A 25,000-nucleotide genomic window follows, 5' to 3' on the forward strand; every position below is an offset into this window, starting at 1 on the left:
CCGTAAAATACCTACAACATTTGCACTTGATCAATCCCCGCTAATTATGTAATTATTTTTTTTCCCAACACCAAAACAAAGTAATTAAAAAGTAAATGCTTTTCAACTAATGCAATGGTTTTGTAAAGGGAAGTAATTGTGTTTTGCCTAATTTATCAAAGGGAAGTAAGCGCTATAGGACTAAATAAAGACATAATTAGAATTTTTGTAAAAGATGATATTTTTTTAAAACTTGTGTTTAATGAACATGCCGACAATTATTACTATAATTTGAAAAATGAAAATTATTTCCCAACACTTTTAATAGTAATTTTTTAAATCATAAATTTAGACCAACGCGCACGATAATTTTCTAACACTTAAATCCATCGATAACCAGCGACAAACAAACATATGCGTTACAGAATTGAGCTTTATATATTAGATATATATATATATATATATATATATATATATATGTATATATTATATATTAATATATTAATTTAAAGCAAAAAGGCATTGTTTTTTTGTCACCTTAGATCCCTCCCCCCCCTGCCCCCAACTGCATGCATTTTGACGTCTAGCGGCATGGTATTGATTTTACGTATCTAATGAATGTTCATTGTCATAATTTTTCATTTTTTTTGTTTTATTTATTTATATTGTTTTAAAACGCCCCTGATAATACGACTTTTGTTCGAAAAGCTCCAAACTTAACAAGTTATCGATTTTGTTTTTTGAGATCTTCAAGCTGTCATTTGTTGAGTGAAAAAAGTAATCAGAAGTGTTTATGTATTTTCGTTGGGATTGGGGTGGGGGGTGAGATTGAGGCAATTCGTGAATGTTCCGTTTCTATTTAGATAAAGAGAGAACCGTAAGGTGTGTGGAAACACTGGACTCAAGTAAATGCAAATTTGAGAATAAATTAATATAATGGGTGGGGCATATGTAAGTAGTGTGGTGGTGAACTAGGCAATATTAGAGGTTGTTCATAGTTACTAGAATTCTAATAGTTAAACTAAAAGAATATTGATTAAAGACTAAGATAGATTGCAGTAGTTGCTAAAGTAGGCTAAGGGTATGGTTAACAGACAGGAGATAATAACATTACCATACATTGGTCGGGTCAAAAGATAACATGGACTGTATATTTCTAAAATAGACTAATTAAACAAGTTAGGCCCTAGTCTGGCCTCTATATCTCATTAGCCTTGTGCGTATTTTTTTTATGTTCAAACGGTGTCCGGTCATAAACACAATGGACAAAAAATACCCGGAAATACTTGCACCCAACTCTAATGTATCGTGTCATTCAATGTAGGGGTGGTTCGAGTTTGTGCTGACAAAACCCATTCAGCTGTCACAGAGACGCATGGACTCTGTTTATAAGCTTATACTAGGGTGACGCCTAAGATTACTTAAACAATAAAAAGCTACATTGATTTACCTTTAATTTGATACCAATTTAATGTATCAGAATTCATCGGTAGCCTAAAAAATAATTATTGAAACAAAGCTTTTGTTTTTAAATAAAATACCTACGATGCAATGACTATTATGATGGGATAGTTTTTAAGGAGCGTTGTGCGGCGTATCACCGTTTGGCAGAAATGTGTCGTCTGCTAGACTTCTTCTTATTCAAAATCACGGCGGGCAAACCAAAATGGGCTGGCTCAGTAAGCTGTTGTCTCGATAAAGTTATATCTTTAATCAATTATATTTTTTACCATGATGCATTGTTTATTCATTAATGACATTAGTTAAGTAAGACGTAATTAGAGGACTCCAATTTAAAACTGCTCAGTCGATTTGTTTGCAAAAATTATGTTATTCCTATTTGTTCTTCTAATAAATGACGACCCACAGTTTTTTGTTATGACAAATTTTTTTTACAAAGATAGCTACTTTCGCTTGTTAAAAATACGATACTCTTCCAAAATCTGCTAAGTTTCCTGCTAACTTTCAATCCTAAATAAGTAACGAGCCAACGACAGCGGTTTTTAAGTTGCTGGACAGAGCCAATCACAATTTAGATTGATTAAACACATCTTTTCTTGTTAATTATTCACTCTTTCAAGAACTAGATGCGAGTTTTGTTGTAATTTGTGAAAATGCTAATAGGATCACCTATCAAAGCTTTCAAAAGAAAACAGATTCAAATTCAGAGGTAAACCATCTTATACTTTTCAATATAATTAATAATCTACTCCTTACCACTGTGTAACTGTTAGTAAAAATAGTTCTTGCTCAGAACCTGTTTGTGTTACAATGTTGAGATTGTTCATCACTGTAATTTAGTGTTTGTCAAACTAGTGAGATAACAGTACAGTTACTTATTACTTAAGTACACTAAGCTAACAGTCAGTATATCTGCCACACCTAGAACCTAGATCTAGAATGCTAGATCTAGATTAATAAAGTTACTTCCCATTTTACAATCATCATCTTTTATAATTTAATTTGGCTGCTCTGGAATAATAAAATATGAATGATGAATGTATGGAGTGTAGACACGTAGAAAGTGAAACATTTTAAAGGCCTTTAATAAAAACTATGATTAGTACTCTGCCTAAATAATTTTCTTTGTCACTTTATTCTTTCAAGGACTTAGTTTAAATTATTAAATTACCATGTTTTACACATTGGTACACACCAGCTTGTGGTTTAATATAATAATGATACAGAATAATCTGCCTGTGTGTTTTCCACTAATTAGCCATATGTGCTATAAATGACATAGGATGGTTGTATAATTGAGAAATTTTTAGGGTTAGGCAGGGGTAGTTGTTCCGTAGTTCTCCTCCCTGTTAGCAGACGATAAATGTTCTAAATGACAAAATGTGCTGAGATCTATGAACAGTAATCCAATTTACCTACAAGGGGATTAAAATTTTATATAGAGGTTTAAAAGAAGGTGAGGGGGGGGGGGGGGTCAAGAGTGGTTTTTATTGCACATGTAAATAATTAAGAAAATGTTGATCTACCCTTTGATATTGTTTTTCTACCTTCCAGTAACTATCACACAAACCAGCCGTGAGAGCTGACTTCAGACACAGACACACACAAGGAAAGTAAACTTCAAATGTGTAGAGCTCAAACAGGAACATGGCAATATTCAACGCATTGTTCAACAGCTACACCAAAAAAGCTGACCAGGACAATTTCATTACTAAGTTCATTGTGGCCTCAACCGAAAAAACTAAATCGAAAGCAATAAAACAAGTAAACGCCAACAGAAGACATGTGAGACATCATTATTTGCCATGAAGGAGACAGAAACGAGTCTGTAAGAACATTTGATTAAACGTGCTGATTATTGGACGCTCTCGTGTTAAAGCATTAATAGTAACATAAAGCTACGTGGAGGAGTGTCAAAGTATAAATGAGGTGGTGATCAAAAGGACATTTAGTGTAGTCCCAAAAGAACTGCTGTACATACTTGTTTAAAAGGACTCAAGTCCAAAAAAAGATCAACTTGCCTTCTACATTCACTTCTGTGAAGCAGTTGTGGAAAATGTTTCTGTCATGCAATACCGAAAAAAAACATTGTGACCTTCGAATTCTTCAGAATTATATTTAAAAGAGACTTTAGACCTGGTTTTGTTTAACCCAAAATCAGACCTTTGTTCCTTCTAGGAATCAAAGCTAGAGTTGGATCCACCAAATACGCAGTCTATAAAATTTAATAACTGCATTAAGTGTGCACAAGACGATGGCAAATGCATTTTATGATCTCACGAGTGAAAAAAATAATTAAGGATAAAGATGCTGTCTAAAGTTCTAGACCAGATTGCCTACTACAATAGACAGTTATATATTTATAATTTCACTGTAGTAGAAGTTATAGAAGTGGGAACCGTAAAGCCAGATGTTTTTATTTATGTTTGGAGGGAGGATCAGTTCAAACTGTTCCACTGCTGTATTTTATGCTCTTCAAAAGTAAAAAAGAATGGTATTGATTGTGTACGCCTCGTGTCTGATGTTTGTGGTTCTTCTTCTTCTTTTCCGTTCATAATTTTAGTGTTGGAAGCGATCCCCTCCAACACAATTAAGGATACGTGTCAAATGGTTATGCGACATTAAGGCCATTGACTCCGATTTCAGCCTGCTTTTTTTGGATTTGCTTCCATAGCCTTTGTCCGACCAAGAACAAACTACAAGGCAGCAGTTGTTTGATTTTGGAGTTCTCTTTTATAGAAGAGTGGCTGTCCCCAGCTAACGAGCCTTATCTGACCGAGGGTTCGAACTCGAGACGTTTTGGTTAAGCAACCATGAGCTTTACCGATTCAACCACGCCGACCCCTGTGGTGATAGGTTAGGTTTGCTTGTCGCCCCTCCTGGGACATAGGCTGCTGCCAAGAGCTTTATAGGCGTCTCTGTCCTGTGCTAATCTATCCAACTGTCCCAAGGTGTATCAAATCTTCTTAGTGTCTTCCTCCAGGTCACGTCTCCATATCTTTCTTGGTCTGCCTCTCCTTCTCCTGACCTGTGGATTTCAGATGAGGGCCTGTCTTGTTATGCTGGATACAGGCTTCCTGAGTGTGTCGCCAATCCATTTCCATTATCTCTGGAGGATCTCTTCTTCAGCTGGCAGATGATTTGTTTCTGATGGTTTTAGGCCAGCGAATTTGCAGGACCATGTTGAGGCATGAGTTTATAAATGATTGTATTTTCTTCTTATTTATAGCAGTTATTCTCCATCACTCAGTTCCATAGAGTGAAACCTTTTTTTACTATTGTGTTGAAGATCTGAATTTTTATTCCAAGGGTTAAATTAATTTCCAGAACCCCAAACATTTTTTTGTTGGTTGAAAGCCTTCCCTGTCCTCATTTTTATGTCTGCTTCTGTTCCCACCATGCTCATCAACAATACTTCCAATGTAAGTGAATCTATCCACTACTTCTAAGACGTCTTCTGCCAATGTTATAGGGGTTCTGCATGAGGCATTTATTTTGAGAACTTTACTTTTCCCTCTGTGGATGTTCAGGCCCAGGCATATACAGTAACACTGTTGGTTTGATCTTGAATTTGCTGTTGTGTGTTAGAAAGAAGGGCCAGGTCGTCAGCAAAGTTTCAGGTCATCCAGCCGGCTTCTCGGCGTCCACTGTATACAGTTTTGCTTTTCTCTGTTGATATGTTCATAATCCATTCTATGGCCAGCAGGAACAGGAATTGTGTCTGCTTCTGTTCCCACCATGCTCATCAACAATACTTCCAATGTAAGTGAATCTATCCACTACTTCTAAGACGTCTTCTGCCAATGTTATAGGGGTTCTGCATGAGGCATTTATTTTGAGAACTTTACTTTTCCCTCTGTGGATGTTCAGGCCCAGGCATATACAGTAACACTGTTGGTTTGATCTTGAATTTGCTGTTGTGTGTTAGAAAGAAGGGCCAGGTCGTCAGCAAAGTTTCAGGTCATCCAGCCGGCTTCTCGGCGTCCACTGTATACAGTTTTGCTTTTCTCTGTTGATATGTTCATAATCCATTCTATGGCCAGCAGGAACAGGAATTGTGAAAGTAGACAACTCTGCCTTACTCAGTCCGTACTGGGAAGTTCTCCGAAGTCTGTTGGCCAAGCACTACTCTACATTTAAGACCTACATTTGAAGACATAATGTTGACTATTTTCTCTGGCACTCCATAGTGTCTCAACAATTTCCACATTGACTGTCTATCCAGGCTATCAAAGGCCTTCTCATAATCTATGAAATTAATATAGATAGATGAGTTCCACTCTTGGGTCTGTTCAATGTTGATGCGCAGGGTAGCAATTTGGTCTACGCATGACCTTTCCTTCCTAAAGCCCACCTGTTGATCTCGAAGCTGGGGGGGGGGGGGGGTCTATCACTTCCTTCATTCTGTATAATAATATTCTGTTGAAGACTTTGCCTGGGATGGACAAAAGAGTTATCCCTCTATAGTTAGAGCATGCACTAAGATCGCTTTTCTTTGGAAGATTTATGAGTAGTCCCTTCTTCCACTCCCTGGGATTTGTTCATCTTCCCAGGTTTTCTTGAAGAGATGCTTGTGGTGGGCAGAATAAAACTATCGGAATCATTCTGATGGCATCACAGTTGCTAGTGACAAAAGCTCCACCTGGGGTAAACACGTTGATGCTTTTGTTCCCAGGCAGAGGCTTTGCTTCTTTTTGTCTGTCTCTGTGTATGTATGTTAGCTTCACAGTGTTTTTGGTGTCTTGGAAAATAAATAAAAAAAGAAAGAAAGAAGTGATTTACTCACAAGAAGAATACCTGAACACTAACAAAGATCAACGCACAGTGAGATTAGCAGAGGAGGACTTAGATGTATTTTATTTCAAATAATAATCCGATTAAGACCCCGAAAAAACCTCTTCCAATAATAATTCAGGAAAATTAAAGGTTCATCATTAATAAAGGAAGGAATTGTGTTAGGTTCAGCTGATCTAAACTACATACATTTTTTTAAACAAAGCAATTGTTATTAAATAAGGAGGAAAATCCTTTCCAGTAAAACCATTTTTCATTTTCCCAGATAGCAAGCCACATTTGTGTGTGTATATTTATGTGTGTATGAGTGCATAGGCTATGTATATTCGTAAGCGTATGTGCATAGGTGTGGGTATTCATATGTGCATTCTTAAGTGCATGCGCATATGCAAGTTTATGTGCATGCGTATGTGAACGTGTACCTTTACCTGTATCTCTAGCTCTAGCTGTATTCGCTTCTTCATCTTTCTGTGTCTGTACCTACTATGTGTGTTTGTGTATAAGGTTATGATCACAATTGATAAGTATAAATTATGAGAACTAAAAATCCTTTATTATGCAATATAAAAGAAAGTTGTGTCCTAAAATTTGAGATTGATACCTCAAGTTATTTATAATTTAGTAATTTATAAATCTAAACCTTAATCTCAGTTTGATTGGAATTTTCTTCTATTGAGGATCTCGAAGTATGACAAATACAGAACAAATTAAAAACACTAATTCAATATTTTCCAAATCATATTTTTTAAATGAAAATCCATAATCCAAACAAAAGAATATTTACAAAAATTTGTATATTTAACGAAATCTTCATGACGGACAAACAACTGCATCCTAAAAAAAACAACCTGCACCAGCTATATCAAATAAACCCCTAAAGATGGCAATAAAATATTGCAGTCAAAAGAATATTACAATTTTAATAAACAGATAAAATACTGAATATTGATTAAGAATCACGAAATGAGAGGAAAAAAAATCATACCCTTTAAATAAATTTAGGAAACACTAAGTTGAAAAAACAACAAAAAACGTTGAAACATTAGAAAATATGCTTAATCAAAATCAATAATTCGAACCCTAGAAAAAGCACAGAAATAAATATCGAAGAAACAAAATTTCTAAAAGAGAAATATAAAAATATGCTCTTACTAGTAAAACCATAAGATCACTTCCCATCTCTAACTAGCGGCGTTGCCGCGAGTTACCCCCCCCCCCCCTCCCCGAAAATACCTGTTAAATATATATATATATATATATATATATATATATATATATATATATATATATATATATATATATATATATATATATATATATATATATAAAGGTCTACATAGGCCTATACATATAGTTGCAAATGGTGAAATCCATTTCCCATTTTTCCTAATGGCGTAAATTCTTGTGGAAAAAACATCGTTTTTATCGTAAGTCATTAGATTTCGGTGTCACCCGCTCTACTGTAGTTGACTGTTATACCTGTTAGTCAAAATATTCAACAAGTCTTTATTCCTCTCTAGATTCTTTTGTTGGTGTCACCCCCCCCCCCCCTTCCCCGAAGGATGATAGCTTTAAAGTGTGCACAGTTAATAGTAAAGATGGTTAGCTATAGTCAATATCAATACAAGTGGATTCACTATTAGTTATTATTAATTGAACTGGAAAAAGCATTTTTCTTCTATATATTTTGCATTTTTTTTGCCATGGTGTCACCCCTAAACGGTGTCACGCGGAGCAGTCAGCCCCCCCCCCCTCCCCTCGCGACGCCTCTGTCTCTAACTCAAAGAGCTAAAAGATAAAACTAGGGCAGAAATGTCCCACCCCTTGTCAAATACCACCCAAACGGACATTTTCCCCTTCCCCCGGCCCCCCTCCCCCCAACAAAAAAAAGCAGCTGAACATTGGCTTTACTAGACATTGGTACCTGTTACACGTGAATTATAGTGCTTAGACTATATATTATAATTTTGTTATACTTCTTTGAGAAGTTACTGGTCAAAACGAAAGTGTCTTTCAGGAATTTGTCCAAGACACTAGCCCGAAAGGACACTTGCACGAATGCGATAAATGCACGAAATCATTCGGGCTTACGGCATTCGGGCTTCTTTCGGGAAAACGTCCGTCTCCAAATAAAAGGCTTCCAATTACTTATTGTGTATCATTTTCAAACTTTCATTTTATTTATATTTTTTTAAGGGCGTGCGACCCCCCCCCCCCTGAACGAAATGGAAGTTATATCGAAAATATATACTTTTGACAGTGTCCGCCCCCCGTCCGCCCCGAAAAGTGTTGTCCGACCCCCCCCCCCCCCCACCCCCCGAAAATTTCAAGTGCATCCCCGCAGAAAAAAGTCTGGAAAAACACTGCCTACAAAGGATTAAGTCATTAGTGTTGTGTAGATGGATGGATGGATGGATGAATGGATGAATGGATGAATGGATGGATGGATGGATGGATGGATGGATGGATGGATGGATGGATGGATGGATGGATGGATGGATGGATGGATGGATGGATGGATGGATGGATGGATGGATGGATGGATGGATGGATGGATGGATGGATGGATGGATGGATGGATGGATGGATGGATGGATGGATGGATGGATGGATGGATGGATGGATGGATGGATGGATGGATGGATGGATGGATGGATGGATGGATGGATGGATGGATGGATGGATGGATGGATGGATGGATGGATGGATGGATGGATGGATGGATGGATGGATGGATGGATGGATGGATGGATGGATGGATGGATGGATGGATGGATGGATGGATGGATGGATGGATGGATGGATGGATGGATGGATGGATGGATGGATGGATGGATGGATGGATGGATGGATGGATGGATGGATGGATGGATGGATGGATGGATGGATGGATGGATGGATGGATGGATGGATGGATGGATGGATGGATGGATGGATGGATGGATGGATGGATGGATGGATGGATGGATGGATGGATGGATGGATGGATGGATGGATGGATGGATGGATGGATGGATGGATGGATGGATGGATGGATGGATGGATGCATTCAGGCATTCATGCATTCATGCATTCATGCATTCATGCATCCATGCATCCATGCATTGTTATGGAATACGAAAGCACTCCATACGGTTATGAGAATCGAGGTTTATTATATTGGCTAGTCCTATTTCGTGTTTCAATTCCAACGTGACCGTTTTAAGGTACCTTTTATCATTATAAATCTGAAATGTTAGTAAAGAATGAATTAAAATTCGATCAACTAAAATAAGTCATATATCTTCACATGAAAAGTATGTTTTTCGATTGCCAAACATTGAATATTCTATAACTCTCTATTCGCCCGACCATGCGGGACACTACATACACGACAACTCTCTAATCCTCCTCCCGCCCCTCCCTGGCTCTTCAGGAATGAGCAACAGTGTGTACCCACCCACCTCATTTGGACAATTATTTTATTCAGGAAGTCTTCACCAGCCACTAAATAGCGGGTTGGCTCGTAAGTTATATCCTTTATATGATAGATCTCCTTTTATTTTTCCTCGTGAATGCCTAAAAACTAAAGAAAGACTGTAGCATAAACGACAATCTGTAAGATCTCTAAAATTACTGACCTTTATTACTCCATCAGATAAAAATTCTATTTCAATGATAAACATTTCTTGATCTCCATGGAACATATCAAGCGGAATTTCATCACAGTAACTACAGTAAAACGTAAAGTTTTTTTGTCTTGGTCCCCAAATTGAAGCAAAACACTTATATTCATTACCTGTTAGGTTACATATTTCGAAGAACCTGAAATTTTTTCAACATTAAGTTCTCGTTAAAAGTGAAAGTTTTGTTTTCGAAAAATGAAATAAAAATTTGTGATCATACGAAAAATAAAATCTAGATTTTAACAATTTTTTTCAGATTTTATTATAATTGGAAGAAATTAGTTTTACAATCCTGTCCGTCTATCTCTACGTAATAATTCTCAAATTCAATCTCTTGGACGGCTTGAAAACGTTTTATGTCCCAATTTTTGATGATACTACTTTAATGTGTGTACTTTGTGCAATATTCGACTATTGAAAATAATGTTATTTTTCTCCGCTATATACGATTATTATCAAAGGAGGTATTTTCTACGTATTAAACATTTTTAATTAGTGTAATTGCAACCTCAGTGGATTTTTAAAAAGAAAAAGAATGGGCATCTTATTATTAAATAAATGCTAGTGGTCACTCTATTCGGCTATTTGAATGTGTTTTACCTCACCTCCCAAAAATCTTGCTATTAGAAAAAAAAAGAAAGAAGTAGTTTATTCCATTACTTATATTTCATAATACATTTCGAGTAGTGTTTTTCTATTTAAAAATTATTGTTCTTCATGAGTTAGTGGCTGTAGAATAATCACCGCTTCATTTATATTTACCAAACGAATAACAAGACGTAAAACACACATATTATTATGCGGGTTTTCCTGCACAGTAGTTCTAACACTTACAGTAGGGCATCTTTTAGTGAGAAGTGTGTGCCCCCATGACAAACTTTTATTCTCATTCAGACGGAGCAGAGAATTTATTTATAAAGACATTTATTTTCTAACCAGTGTCCGCCTCTATGAAATGTGTTCACATTTTTTACCCCCACCCCGAAAGCTTTAAGTGCCTTTCTGAGAGAAATGTATGACAGAAACACTGACCACTTAAACATTAACAAGTTACTTGAGTCTGATTGTAAGCGTTGTTTCTCAGGAATCGACTCTTTGATTGTAAACACACCGTCGTCTACAAAACCTTGCAGAATGCGCAATAGTAGTTTGATACTAAAGTTAGTAATGTACCCTGTCCAACCCGACAGGTGACATGTGAAATAGAGTAGTACAGTTTTGTCAGCACTTTGTCTTTACTTTTCCTAGCGCGAGTCAGGTTCTCATCAGAGCTGAGTGGCCTCAGGGACGTTCTACTAACACGAAACGGAATGTAAACTCGTGAATGTCAGGTTAGAAGTCGTATGCTCTACCATTTGACCACGCCATCCCTTAGTAAACTGATCACATTGGCTAAACATCCTGTACTCTCCAAAGGAACGATACATTTTAATTTTATTTTCAACCGATATCGGAAAAACTGAGATATTTATTAAACGAAAACCGTCAGCACCTTGCAGCTTTCATGCATCCGATCCATCTACCATATAGAAAATTTCATAATGAATTGAACAAACGAAAATAACAATGAAAAATACTTACATAGGATCAATCCCACTTTTCGGTGTCATTTCAAATCGCACCCAATCACCAACTGCAATGGTTCTGCGTAGATACAGATTTTTAAAGTCAACCTGGAAATGAAATCAAATATCGTGGAGTGGCGTAGCGTAGCATGGCGAGGCGTAGCGTGACGTAATATATTAAAATAGAAGCAGTGGCGGAAATAGAACCCCCCCCAATACGCAAAAAATATTTCGGGTCCACCTATATTATTGGTAAATATATATTATATCCTTCCATCCATCCATCCATCCATCCGTCCATCCGTCCATCCGTCCGTCCGTCCGTCCGTCCGTCCGTCCGTCCGTCCGTCCGTCCTTCCGTCCGCCTTTTTTTTTCCTAGCAAAATCTGACTTTTTTCGGTGTTTTTTTTCATGTGACTTTTTTTCCACTCACCGTACTAGGCAGCCATCTTGTTTCTAGATAAACGAAGCAATCGCCTGTCTTCGTTTTTTTTTACTTCATTTGCATATACTCTTCTATTTGTTTTTTTTAATTATACAACAAAATTTAGGTTAATAATTGAAACTTTGCCAAGAAGTGTATTGTTGATTGTCATTGGAACACTGTTAAATACTCTTTGGTACGCTTTATACTAAGCTGAAACAATGCGTCATGTCAGTCAGTGTCGTGTGAAGAATGTACTAAGTCCATCCCCTTCACCCCCCCCCCCCCCCCCTCACCCCTTCCCGCTATTCAACCAACGACCAGCTTATAATCTTGTTACATCATGTTAAGATAGGCTTGAACGCGTTCATCAGACTTTACATCGGACTGTAAACGACAAATGTGTTAATGTGTATGCCCTTCAGTCCGTGTAGGGTTTGCTAGCAACTAAAGTAAAAACTAGATGGGATAGCTGATAAGCATTCATTGTACTGAAACAAGGTTGTGGTTTTCACGGTTGAATAACCATACGTAATTTATGTCTCATTGGATTTTCACACACCGTCCAGCGGTGGGGAGGTGTGGGATGGGGGGGGGGGGCGTGTCTAGCCTCAAGCGTTGTCCCCTGGATTGTGTAGTAGGCTATTATTAAAAAGCAATACAATTGAGTAAGCTACAATTTAAGTAGGGATAGACACTGTATTGAAGTGAGAAGACCGGCTAACAAACAAAACTTAAACCGGTTTGTTGATAGCTGTTCTGAGAATAACACTTGATGGATAAGATGTGTAATATTTAATAGTCGTTAATTCATTACGTGTTGTATACGTATTTTCTGCTTACATAAAAATCTGTCTAAAACTTACAACATAAATCAACACATATTTTATTAGTCAACTGGTTCTTCCACACATAACAAGACATTTTTTTTTCTTTTTTCTATAAGAGGAAACGCATTGTGCCTTTTTCCGCCCCTCTTTTCACGTTTTCTCAACTTTGCATTTTGACTCAAAATTCAACATTCTAATCGCTAAGGATTTGGAACCCTTTGTCATACAAGACTGAAACATTCCAGGTGCATTCAGCAGCATTATACTCTCTACAAAACTATGTTTGTACATTAAGTTTAGTACACAACTTTAGAAAATATTGATATTTATGTAGCACCACCCTTTAATTTTTGTACTTAAATGTACGTAAAAATTTGTATTAAAAATTGAGTATGAGCTATTGCAATGAATAAACGTTGAAAAGTGTTTGAGAAATCTAAATTTTTCACCAGCTTTTAAAAATCTCTAACGGAAACAAAGATATAATTGGCCGCTGTTAATAATTTTTGCCAACTTTGAAACGAGTCTGTCAGTTAGAATTGCCCGAAATTTCAATCGAGCGTTTCAATCCACAACGACATAAAGACTGTCGACAGACAGGAAGGAAGTTTAAAAAAAAACTTGTAAAATTGCAGGTAAATTTCAACTTACACTAGCAGCTATTCTTTTTAGTTGAACATCACCATGAACTTTGATGAAATTAACATTTTCAGGTTGGAATGCATAGAGATACTTGCAGAAAAAAACACGGTTAACATACACCTGTGAAGTTTAAAAGTTTAAAAATTCGAATATATTCTCTTTCATACGGTAGTAATATAGTGTTAAATAATTCGCCCAGTAAATAATTGTGTATACTAACCTCATATTCTGTATGAGTAAGTTGAATTGTTACATTGAAATTGGCATTTCTTCTGAAGGGCATACCTCCATATGTTTCTTCACTGGCCCATTTACCATCAGTCTTATGATTCCTTACCACAAGATTTGTATTCATACGGACGCTGAATTGAAATGCTATGACTGGGAAACAATCAGATTCCGGACACAGTTCAATTTTAAACCTGAGCGTTGATAACATCAAAATAAAGACAATGGTTGTTGATTTAATTTTTATACAAAAATTACACAATTTTTATTCACCCACCTCTGTTACATCTAATCCTCACTACTTACTTGATATTTCAAACAACTGGCATTCGTTTACAACATTAAAAAATATCATTTTTTTAGAACCGCATAACCTAGTCATAAGCATACACAAAAGTCGACTAGTTATGAACCTCCCCCCTCCACCCCCTGTCATCTGGTGCTAGGGCTGTGCCGTGGCTTGGCAGCTAGTGTACCCCGACGACCCCAAGAGCTATACCAGCGTGAGTGTTAACTCCTGGTAGGTTCAACCATGCTGGGAAGGTCTGCTCGGGTAAGGGTCAGATGAAAGCTCCAGGTTGCAGGTTGAGCCTAAGTTCAGCAACCTTATATCGTGAAAAACAACTCGCTACAGAAACGAAGACAAAGAGAAATACAGACAGCTCGGACTTGGGGAAGAAAATTTATGAAACCGGGTGGTGAAAGCCAATATGTATTGAAAACTACCAGGTCGACCACCATTATTTCCACCAGGTCCACCATCAATATTGGAGCTTGGAATGTCGCAAAATGTATGAAGCTAGAAAAGCAACCCGTAGCAGTAGAAATGAGACGCTATAAAATAGGTATCCTGGGTATCAGCGAGTCAAGGTGGGACAAAAGAGACTAATAACAGGAGAGCTACTGCTGTTCTCAGGCCACGAGGATGAAAATTCACCACATACTCAAGGAGTCGCATTCATGTTGTTAAACTAAGCACAAAGGGCTCTCGTTGGATGGGAGACACACTGCCCGCGGATCATAACACCTACCTTTAAAACTAAAATGAACATGGACATAATACAGGCATACGTCCCAAAATATGACAGCAAATAAGAGGACAAAGATGATTTCTACAACAGCTAATTACCCTTAACCAGAACCGCCCTAGAAGAAACATCCTTATACTCATTGGCGACTTTAATGCTAAGATTGGAAGCGACAACAGAGGATATGAAGAATGTATGGGACAGCAGGGCTTAGATGAGATGAACGAAAACGAAGAAAGATTTGCTAACTTGTGTGCCACAAGTAATTTAGTAATAGGAGGTAGTCTCTTTCATATCAAAAGGATACATAAAGCTATTTGGTTAACAGCGACCTGTCTAGAGAAAACCAGATAGACCATACATGTATCATAATAACGTTCAAGAGATCACTTCAAGATGTACGTGTCAAGAGAGGAGCTGATGTTGCTTCAGACCATCAACTACTTGTTGCTAAAGCAAAACTCAAGCTGGAGAAAAACATGTTTGAAAACAAAAGAAAATACAGGTATAACACTAGCCTACTTAAGGACTCCTCTAAACTAAATGAATTTAAGATCCATATTTCAATCAAGTTTCAGGTCCTACAAGATCTAACAGAGGAAGAGACAACTGAGGAAAAATGGGAAAAAAACTAAAAACATATTTACATCAACATGTGACGAAGTGCTAAGACATATCAAATGGCAAACTAGGGAAGGGATTTCAAATTATTAAAGAGAGAAAAAGAAAGAAGGCAACATTAAACAACAGTCGTAGACGAGCTGCTAAATTAAAAGAAAGCACTGGAACAATACACTGAAACAATCAAATGTGTCAAGAAATGTATAAAGAAAGACAACCGGAGTTATTTATAACTGCTTTCAAGTGAAGCGGAAGAAGCTCTGTACCATGGTAATATTAGGGACATGTACAAAACAATTAAAAAGAAAGTACAGTAAGCCAGAGAGGCCAGTGAAGACCAAAGATGGAAAGATAATACCTGATGATGAAGGATAGAGGAGGAGATGGGCAGAACATTTTGAAGAACTACTAAATATCAACATCTGAGTGCACGCAAGATATACCACCAGCTGAAAGTGATCTCCCTATAGACTGCAACGCACCTTTAAAAGTAGAGATACATAACGCTATAAAGTAGCTGAAAAATTGGAAGCCTCCAGGAATAGATAGCATACCGGCGGAAATAGTGACAGCAGATACAGAAACTAGCACCACTCTACTTCACACACTCTTCAATGAAATCTGGGAATACCAGAGGAGTAGAAGGAGGGACTATTCATAAAACTAAAAAAAGGCGATCTTAGTGCATGCTCTAACTATAGAGGGATAACACTTTTGTCCGTCCCAGGCAAAGTCTTCAACAGAATATTATTAAACAGAATAAAGGAAGGGATAGACCCCCAGCTTCGAGATCAACAGGCGGGCTTTAGGAAGAAAGGTCACGCGTAGATCAAATTGCTACCCTGCGCTTCATAATTGAACAGACCCAGGAGTGGAACTCATTTCTCTATATTGATTTCATAGACTACGAGAAGGCCTTTGATAGCCTGGAAAGACAGTTCATGTAGATATTGTTGAGACACTACGGGGTGCCACAGAAAATAGTCAACATTATTGTTTCTTCATATGAAGGTCTGAAATATAGAGTAGTGCATGACCAACAGATTTCGGAGGCCTTTCCAGTGGGAGCCGGACATTTTCCCGATAGACACTTGCCCGAATGCCGTTTGCCCGAAAGCCGATTTCCCGAATGGACACTTGCCCGAATGCGACAAATGCCCGAATGGACACTTGCCCGAATGCGAAAAATGCTCGAATGTACATTTGCCCGAATGCGACAAATGCCCGAATGGACGCTTGCCCGAATGCGACAAATGCTCGAGTGGACACTTGCCTGAATGCGACAAATGCCCGAAAGCCACTTGCCCGAAGGCCGTTTGCCCGAAAAATGTTAATATTAGAAAATAAATAATATTACCAAACAGACATTCTTAATCAATTCAAGTTTGAAATATTGATAATAAACACAATTCTAAGCATAAAAATAAATTTGTTCATATTTTTAAAAAATTAGCTTTTATTTTTTGAAAACTGAGACATTGCTGTAAAAAATCTTTTTTCTTAAACTAATATAACGTGATGTTATTGGCAGTGACTCTATATTCTTTTCATAAACGTTTTCAACACCTTGTTTAACCAACATGTTGCGGTGGTTAGATGGCGTTTATGGCATGGTGTAGGCGACGCGGCGTCTCGCAACATTGAATGGAGGCGCGTTTGTTTCATTCTTTTTATTTTGTTTAACATGTGTGGTTATCATTTAAAAAAGAACGAGGCTCGGTCTAGGTGGAGAATTTACAAACAAAAGATAGTCCATTATGTTTGATCTCCATTTAATGCACCTTGTTTAGACAATATGCTGAAGCGATTACTTAATAAAGAAAGCAAAATTCATTTTAAAATCCTGAGATAAGCGAAAATGGTATTTTTTGTGTTGTTTCATAGACAGGAATTAAAATATGTTTGTACACTTTTTATATAGCAAATACTAATTAATTAAGAATATCTGGGTGGTAAAATATAACATTATTTTATTCTTTTCTTTTTGCTAAGATAACCATGTATTGCTTATAAAAATTTCAAATTTAATTTGATTATGAATGATTATTTGTTAATATATAATATTAACATTTTTCGGGCAAACGGCCTTCGGGCAAGTGTCCATTCCGGCATTTGTCGCATTCGGACAAGTGTCTATTCGGGAAATCGGCCGTCGGGCAATCGGCATTTGGGCAAGTGTCTTGCGGGAGTAAGACAGGGTTCGCTACTTTCACCATTCCTGTTCCTGCTGGCCAAAGACTGGATTATGACTAGGTCAAAAGAGTATACGAGAAACGGTATACAATTGACACTGCGGAGCCAGCTGGATGACCTGGACTTTGCTGACTGCCTGGCCATTCTTTCTCACACACACCAGCAAATGCAAGATAAACGCATGCCTCAGAAAGATCCTGAGGATTCGCTTGCCTAAAACCACCCGAAATGATATTCTATGGCAATGGACAAATCAACTGCCAGCTGAAGTAGAGATCCTCCAGAGAAAATGGAAATGGATTGGCCACACACACAGGAAGCCTGTATCCAGCATAACAAGACAGGCCCTCACCTGGAATCCACAGAGCAGGATGAGGAGAGGCAGACCGAGAAAGACCTGAAGACGTGATTAGGAAGAAGACACCAAGAAGATTGGATACACTTGTGGACAATTGGAGAGACTAGCCCAGGACAGAGTCACCTGGACAGCTCTTGTCAGCGGTCTATGTCCCACGAGGGACGACAGGCAAACCTCACCTAACCCTCCACCCCACCCCCCCTCCTCGTGTCGTTATATTTGAATACCCACATATTGAATAATATTGTTTTCTAGTTACATTTTTAAAATCTTTAATTACTAATTACTAGATCTTTATTTTCATTAAAAAAATATCTGAAAAGAACTCCTCTAAATTTTCCGGCAAATTATTCCCTATTTTAAATAATTTTAATGGGGATGGCACTTCATGTCCGACTCCACCTGGCGCATAGACATACAAAGGTCGAATTTCTAATTCGTACATTTTAATCTACATCCACTAAGTGTCAACTTTTCTGGGTCAAGCCCGGGCCAACATGTTAGATGGTAATTGTTGATCGTTTTTATTTAAATATTAAAAATCTATACGACTATTATACCAAAATCCTTATTAATACATAGTCTACATAAACATGTAAAAACGAACTATCGTATATACATACGATACGTACAAAAGAGCATACGTTCATACGTATATAACGCTATAAGTGCGTACATAAGTACAAATACATTACATACTTTTCTTATTAGTTGTTATCTGCATTTACCTACATTTTGATTCAAAGCTTCAAAGCTTTTGTTTACAACTTACCTTACAGCAGCTAAAGGGATGAAGCCATTTATAATATAGGCTGTTTTGACCCAGGTTGTCGACAGAATGTTATAAGTGTAGGATGTTTTCCTCTGCAAAAAAATATAATGGTTTTTCATTAGGCATAAATAGGCTACATGTTGTTGAGAATTTTTAAAATGTATATTTTCAAATGAAAATAATAATTACTTAAAAGAAATAAGTTTAAAAAAATGAATTAAAAAGTAATCTTTCCTAAACGTTCTTGTATATTCTTAATGAATAGAATGAGGGATTGCACTTTCATCAATCTGGATGTTTTGATTGTGTATTATTATACTTGCCACCGTAAAAAATGTATTACCAATCTGTTGCCTGAAGAACTCTGACGAGTATGAAAAGATTCTGGATAACTGCTGGAGATATTTTCCCCTGTAGCTTCCTGTAAGAAGCTTCTCAGAAAAAGCGGCAGTAAATATGATGTTAACTTCAGGATATCCATTTTCTGAAATAAATAATACCCTAAACTTAATTTTTGAAAATTCAGTATAATATTCTATGTGTCGAGATTTAGTCACACTGGAACGGTGTGGTCTAGCGAAAGAGTGATAGACTGTTTACTCGAAAGTATTGAGTTCGAATCCGTGTTCAAATCAGTAGACCGTCCGCAAGACCACATAGTTAGGGCATAGTGCTGACCACATTATCTCGTCGTATACCGAATCAAAGAAACAGGCCAACTACTTCACTTGCTCCATAACCGTCGTGGCCGGAAAGGAAACTTGGTCACACTGCAGCACTTATCAAGATGTAAGTCTACATTTTTAAATCTATAAATCTTTTGCTTCCCAAAAAAACTTCGGTGTGTTTTTTCTGAAGAAAAGCATTTTCTCCTGACAAATTAGAACAAACAGCTCGGCTAAAAGAGACAAATTAAAAAAATTACCCCGCAGTATAAAATTAAGACCTACCGTGTTCCTCTTTCCCACTGCTCAATTGTTTATCCGATTGTAAATTACTACAAAGTAGAATCAAATATCAACGAGCACAGCAATATATGAAGAAATAATACCGCAACTACCACAGGGATTCTTGAACATTTACAACCCACAGTTATAAATGAACATCTTCACGTGTTCATGTCTGATTGGCCAGCAAAACACTACCGTCTTGATATCACGTGACTCCGTGTTTTTAACATAGGCGTTTCATTCAAACCTATTTCTCTCAGCTTCTCTATCTATTAGTTGTATATATAAATATTCATTAGTTTCATTTTTTATTTATTTTTTTATTCTCAAATGTATTTAGATCGAAATCTACTATTAACAAATGTTACACAATTTGTGGAAACATTTTAGAAGAGTTATACTGTGTTATTTGTAGGTAATCATGTTCTTATTTTGTTGACAAATATTTAATGAAATAAGAATCGGGAGATTTGTAGCTGCAACCTTTTGCTCCTCTGGAAAACACATAATTTGGTAGACTGGGGAAGAAACTGTTGCTCTAATACAAATTTTTTTATTTAGCAAATGTTTGGAGATTTTACATTTTACAACGCCTATGATAAATCGGCTGTTGTTCGAAATGTTCCAAACCTTAATAAGTTATTGATTTTGTTTAGATCTTAAAGCTGTTGGATGAAATTAGTAATGTCAAGTGGAGGCCGGCGGGGGAAGTGGGGTGTTAGGGCAGTGAGAAAATTTAACTAGACTTGATCGACTACCATGTAAAGCAAGCCACTATCATTATCAGCTGTTACACGTAACGACAACACAGGCTATGATCACTCGACAAGATGGCCATTATTTTCTTTATCAAGTCTTTATTTAAATACTGGTCTTCTCTATTCCGGATACAATTGTCTATAATATACCCATCACACTGAGAACCTCACACACCCATTACCTAGCCACAACTCCCTAGCTTGCATAGTCAAAAACGTTAATTCTTTAGTCTCTACTTTCATCCAAGTCATCAAATCGATGGATTTGTTATATCTCAACATTTATTCGCACAAAAATACCCTGATAAATCACAGCACACCAATAATCCAACATACTCTTCCACCTAACAATATAAACTTCATATAAACTTCATATGATTTTAATGGTCAACAACATCCTAATTAATCTGGGAATTTCTGTTGGGTACATGTCTCCACATTTCTATCATCATGTTTTCTCCTAAAAGCTACATATGGTTTTCATATCTTCATTATACACTGAGTCACTATAAACAACATAAACACACCAGATTAGGTCAAACAAAAAAATATTGGTAATGGCAAATAGAGGGTGGCCGGAAAGAACCGCAACGGAAAAAAGCGCAACGGAAAAAAGCGCAAAACAAAAAGCGCAACGGAAAAAAGCGCACACGGAAAAAAGCGCAAAGAGAAAAAAGCACAAAGAGAAAAAAGCGCAAAGAGAAAAAAGCGCAAACGGAAAAAAGCGCAAAGAGAAAAAAGCGCAAACAGAAAAAAGCGCAAACGGAAAAAAGCGCAAAGAGAAAAAAGCGCAAACGGAAAAAAGCGCAAACAGAAAAAAGCGCACACGGAAAAAAACGCAAACGGAAAAAAGCGCAAACGGAAAAAAGCGCAAACGGAAAAAAGACAGACAGACAGACAGACAGACAGACAGACAGACAGACAGAAAGAAAGACAGAAAGACAGAAAGACAGAAAGACAGAAAGATAGAGACAGAAAGACAGAAAGACAGAAAGACAGAAAGACAGAAAGACAGAAAGACTGACGGACTGACGGACGGACGGACGGACGGACCGACGGACTGACGTACTTACAGACCGAAGGACAGATTGGTATTTGCGTTAGATACCATTGAGAGAGGTACTTGCTTTAGATACCATCGAGACAAAAACTAAGAGGTAGATATTAAGAAGACAAGAATGAGGCAGATATTATCAAGTGAAGAATAAAATATAATGAACCATTAAAGCAGGGGTTCCCAACCCCGTGCCCGCGGGCGCCATGGCGCCCGCCGAACGATTCGTATGTGCCCGCCTCTCACTGTTTGACAGAGACAGAATTTTTTTCATAAACATTATTGAAAGGTTGAAGGGGATGGAAATCGAAAGTTTGAGGGGTGGGGGGTGCAAATCGAAAATGTGAGGGGAGGGGGGGGGGTGCAAATCGAAAGTTTTGTCCCCGGGTGACGGGAAGGGTCGCTACGCCTCTGGGAGGAATTTGTCGATTTAAAATAGGTGGTGCCCGCCACCCTACCGATATTTTAGAATGTGCTCTGGAGTAAATAAAGGTTGGGAACCCCTGCATTACAGTAACTGTCTGAGAAAGTGTCTAACAATTACTACCAACATATATTATTTTTCTGACACTTACACACATACACAAGTTCACAAATTTACTTCAAGTAATCTTTTAAAGTTTGTAAGAAACAAAGGGCTCAATCTAAACCTCTTCAGTGGACATACACATATAAACACACACATACATACAGTGATACATCGAGGTACGAGTTTAATTCAACATTGTTAGTTCGTCAAATTCGCTCATATATCAAAGCAATACCCCCCCCCCCCCCATAGAAATCGGATGATATGCAGTTAAGTCGTTCAAGCTCCAAACATGTGACCTCAGTTGTTATTAGATTTTAAGGGATAGAGTTTAGAAGAAGTATTGTAAAGGCGCATACAATCGAAATAGACACTTCGACAAATCTAGACATTTTGCACCTCCCTGTTTAGGAAAAACATGTTGATGTTATTGAAAGTATTTGTCTCATGTTCTTGTCCTGATAGTATCCCCCGAGAAAATGTTTTTAGCCCCGCCTATATATATATATATATATATATATATATATATATATATATATATATATATATATATATATATATATATATATATATATATATATATATATATATATATCCTAATTAGTAATTTAACCCCTTATCATTGCAAAGTATAACAAAACCACTATTAATGTACGTACAAAAAAACTATGCACAAAAAACTATTTACCAAAAAAATGTTACAAATATAATTAGAGATTTTTTTGCCTCTACCCCGTTTATATCAAACGTATGTTGATATCATGTCTAAATCTATCTAATGAAAGTTCATTGACATCACTTTTCATTTTTTGTTTTTATTTATTTATATCATTTTAAAACGCCCATGATAATACGACTAGTGTTTGAAAAGCTCCAAGCTTAATCAGTTATCGATTTTGTTTTTTTGGGATCTTCAAGCTGTAATTTGTTAGATGAAATAAGTAATTGTATTTTCGTGGGGGTTGGGGTGAGGCAAATTTGGATAAAGAGTGAAGCGTAAGGTGTGTGGAATCACTGGACTCAAATAAATGCCGATTTTGGCAAAATTAAATTAATGGGTGGGGCCTATGCAAGTATTGTGGTGTGAACAAGGCAATATCAGATGGTGGTGTTAGTTAAACTAATAGAATATTGATTAAATACTAACATAGAATGCAGTAGTTGGTAAAGTAGGCTAAAGATATGGCTGACAGACAGGAGATAATAACATTACTGTACAGGGGTCGGGTCAAAAGGTAACATAACCAGTATATTTCTAAAATAGACTAAATAAAAATGTTTGGCCCTAGTCTGGCCACCATATCTCATTAGCTTTGTGCGTAATTATTTCATGTTCAAGCAATGTCCTGACTTAAACTCTATGGACATAAAATACTCTGATATAACCCCCCCCCCCGCCGACATAAGCCCCTGGACAAAACCACCAGGTAAAATAAACCCTCTGGACACCCCCCTCCCCCGTGACAAATAACCCAGGGACAACACCCCTCCATTTTGTGGTTAATATATGAAAATAGCTTTAACGACTTCAAGTCCGGAGACTAATAATTTTTCTACTTAATACTTGGTTTTCTCACAGGCTATATGTAAAAACAAACAACAAATTTGAAGACTTGCTCTTAAGTTTCCAACCCAATACAAGATTTGTATTTATTTTTATATTTGTATTTGCATTTGCAAATTATAGCCAAAAGTTAATAATCGATTGAAATGCATTTAAACTTTGCAGGTGAAAAAATTTAACACATATGTAAACCCTGCTGGGGGGGGGGGGGGGTGATGGGATAACTACTAATTACTTATCTAGGCTTATCTAAATAAACTGTTCGGTCAGTGCAACCGTGGTAAAACCCACGGTGGTTATACCCTACCCTAGACAAAACAAAATCAGAAAAAACAATTAGACTAAACAAAACACCTAATCGGACTACTTTCATGAAAAAAAGAACAAATACACGAAAATAATATAAAATGTAAAATAGAGTCTAAATTAAACCTTCCAATAAAGGAAGACAAGATTTAAATCTGACAAGTAGTCTACACAAGACAAACTAAAAAAATCACCTGAAAAGTAATTACCACGACAATGAGCATTAAACTGCTAGCTCAAAAGACACAATTAGTTATAAGCCGCATCATAAGGCTAACGTAAGATAGAATACATACTATTAACTTCCATGCACATCTATGACGACCGGAATAAACAAAACATTGCCCTGGGGTCAACAAAGATCTCCCCAATGAATGAACCATAACTGTGGGTCAAGCATCAATTAGCCTTATCCCTGGATACAACTAATAAAAATAACATATACCACCTAACCTACAGCCAGAAGTGAACCATAACTGCGTGTCAAGTATAAATAAACCTCATCCCTGGCTTAACATAATTAATCAAAACCAATGCCATGAATTATTCACCCACAGTAGGTGACAGGCATACGCCTATATATTAAACAAACATCAGAATAAAAAAAATAGACTTTATACGAAAATCTGGCTGGCTCACGTGGTCTGGCAAAACAATGGTGACAAAAAGTAAATATAATACATGGACAGAAAGAGTTAGCCCATGACCAAAAAGCTTCATAAAAATAGAAAAATAAAAAGAGCAACTATCTTACCAGGCTTTGTAGAAATAAAACTACAAGGTAAAACAAATGGATAGGACAGTGCTGACTTTTTATGCCTCGGATAGTCTAGGCTCTGAAAAAAGACGCCCTCCTCATCCCCTCGGCTTTCAAAGGTGACTTCAAAACACCTGCCCGGAACTAACATCCACACACCTCGCACGCTACACGTCAACAAATAGTCCCTAATTCACTGACAACAAAAACACGCCACGAAACATAAGATAGAATTATGCAAAAAGACAACAATATAAACAAAATATACACAATTTATGATCTTGTAATGAAAAACATAAAAGACTAAATTTTCTCTGTTTTGACCATATTTCAAAATCCGGTGCTGCCTAAAGTCCAGGACCAGATTGCTCATTACAATAGACAGTTACATATTTACAATTTCACTGTAGCAGAAGTTAATGACCTGGGCACCTTAAAGCCAAATGTTTTTATTTATGTTTGTAGGGAGGATAAGTTCATTCTGCTTCAGTCCAAAAGTCAAACGTGAATGGTATTAACTGT

General features: G+C 37.0%; 1 protein-coding gene across 1 annotated transcript in view; it reads right to left on the minus strand.

Moving 5' to 3' along the window:
• Positions 1 to 9,341: 9,341 nt before the first annotated feature.
• Positions 9,342 to 25,000, minus strand: part of LOC131940166 (uncharacterized) — a 31,854-nt gene continuing 16,195 nt past the window's right edge. The window contains exons 4-10 of the mRNA XM_059298790.1: positions 18,904 to 19,044; positions 18,561 to 18,652; positions 13,581 to 13,782; positions 13,370 to 13,480; positions 11,481 to 11,572; positions 9,855 to 10,038; positions 9,342 to 9,461 (exon numbers count right to left, since the gene is read on the minus strand). Coding sequence (XP_059154773.1) covers positions 9,342 to 9,461; positions 9,855 to 10,038; positions 11,481 to 11,572; positions 13,370 to 13,480; positions 13,581 to 13,782; positions 18,561 to 18,652; positions 18,904 to 19,044 — 942 coding nt within the window. The remainder of the gene's footprint in view (positions 9,462 to 9,854; positions 10,039 to 11,480; positions 11,573 to 13,369; positions 13,481 to 13,580; positions 13,783 to 18,560; positions 18,653 to 18,903; positions 19,045 to 25,000) is intronic.

The sequence above is a fragment of the Physella acuta genome, unplaced genomic scaffold (assembly GCF_028476545.2).
Source record: "Physella acuta isolate Inbredline_101_S28 unplaced genomic scaffold, ASM2847654v3 ptg000310l, whole genome shotgun sequence".
Lineage (NCBI taxonomy): Eukaryota > Metazoa > Mollusca > Gastropoda > Physidae > Physella > Physella acuta.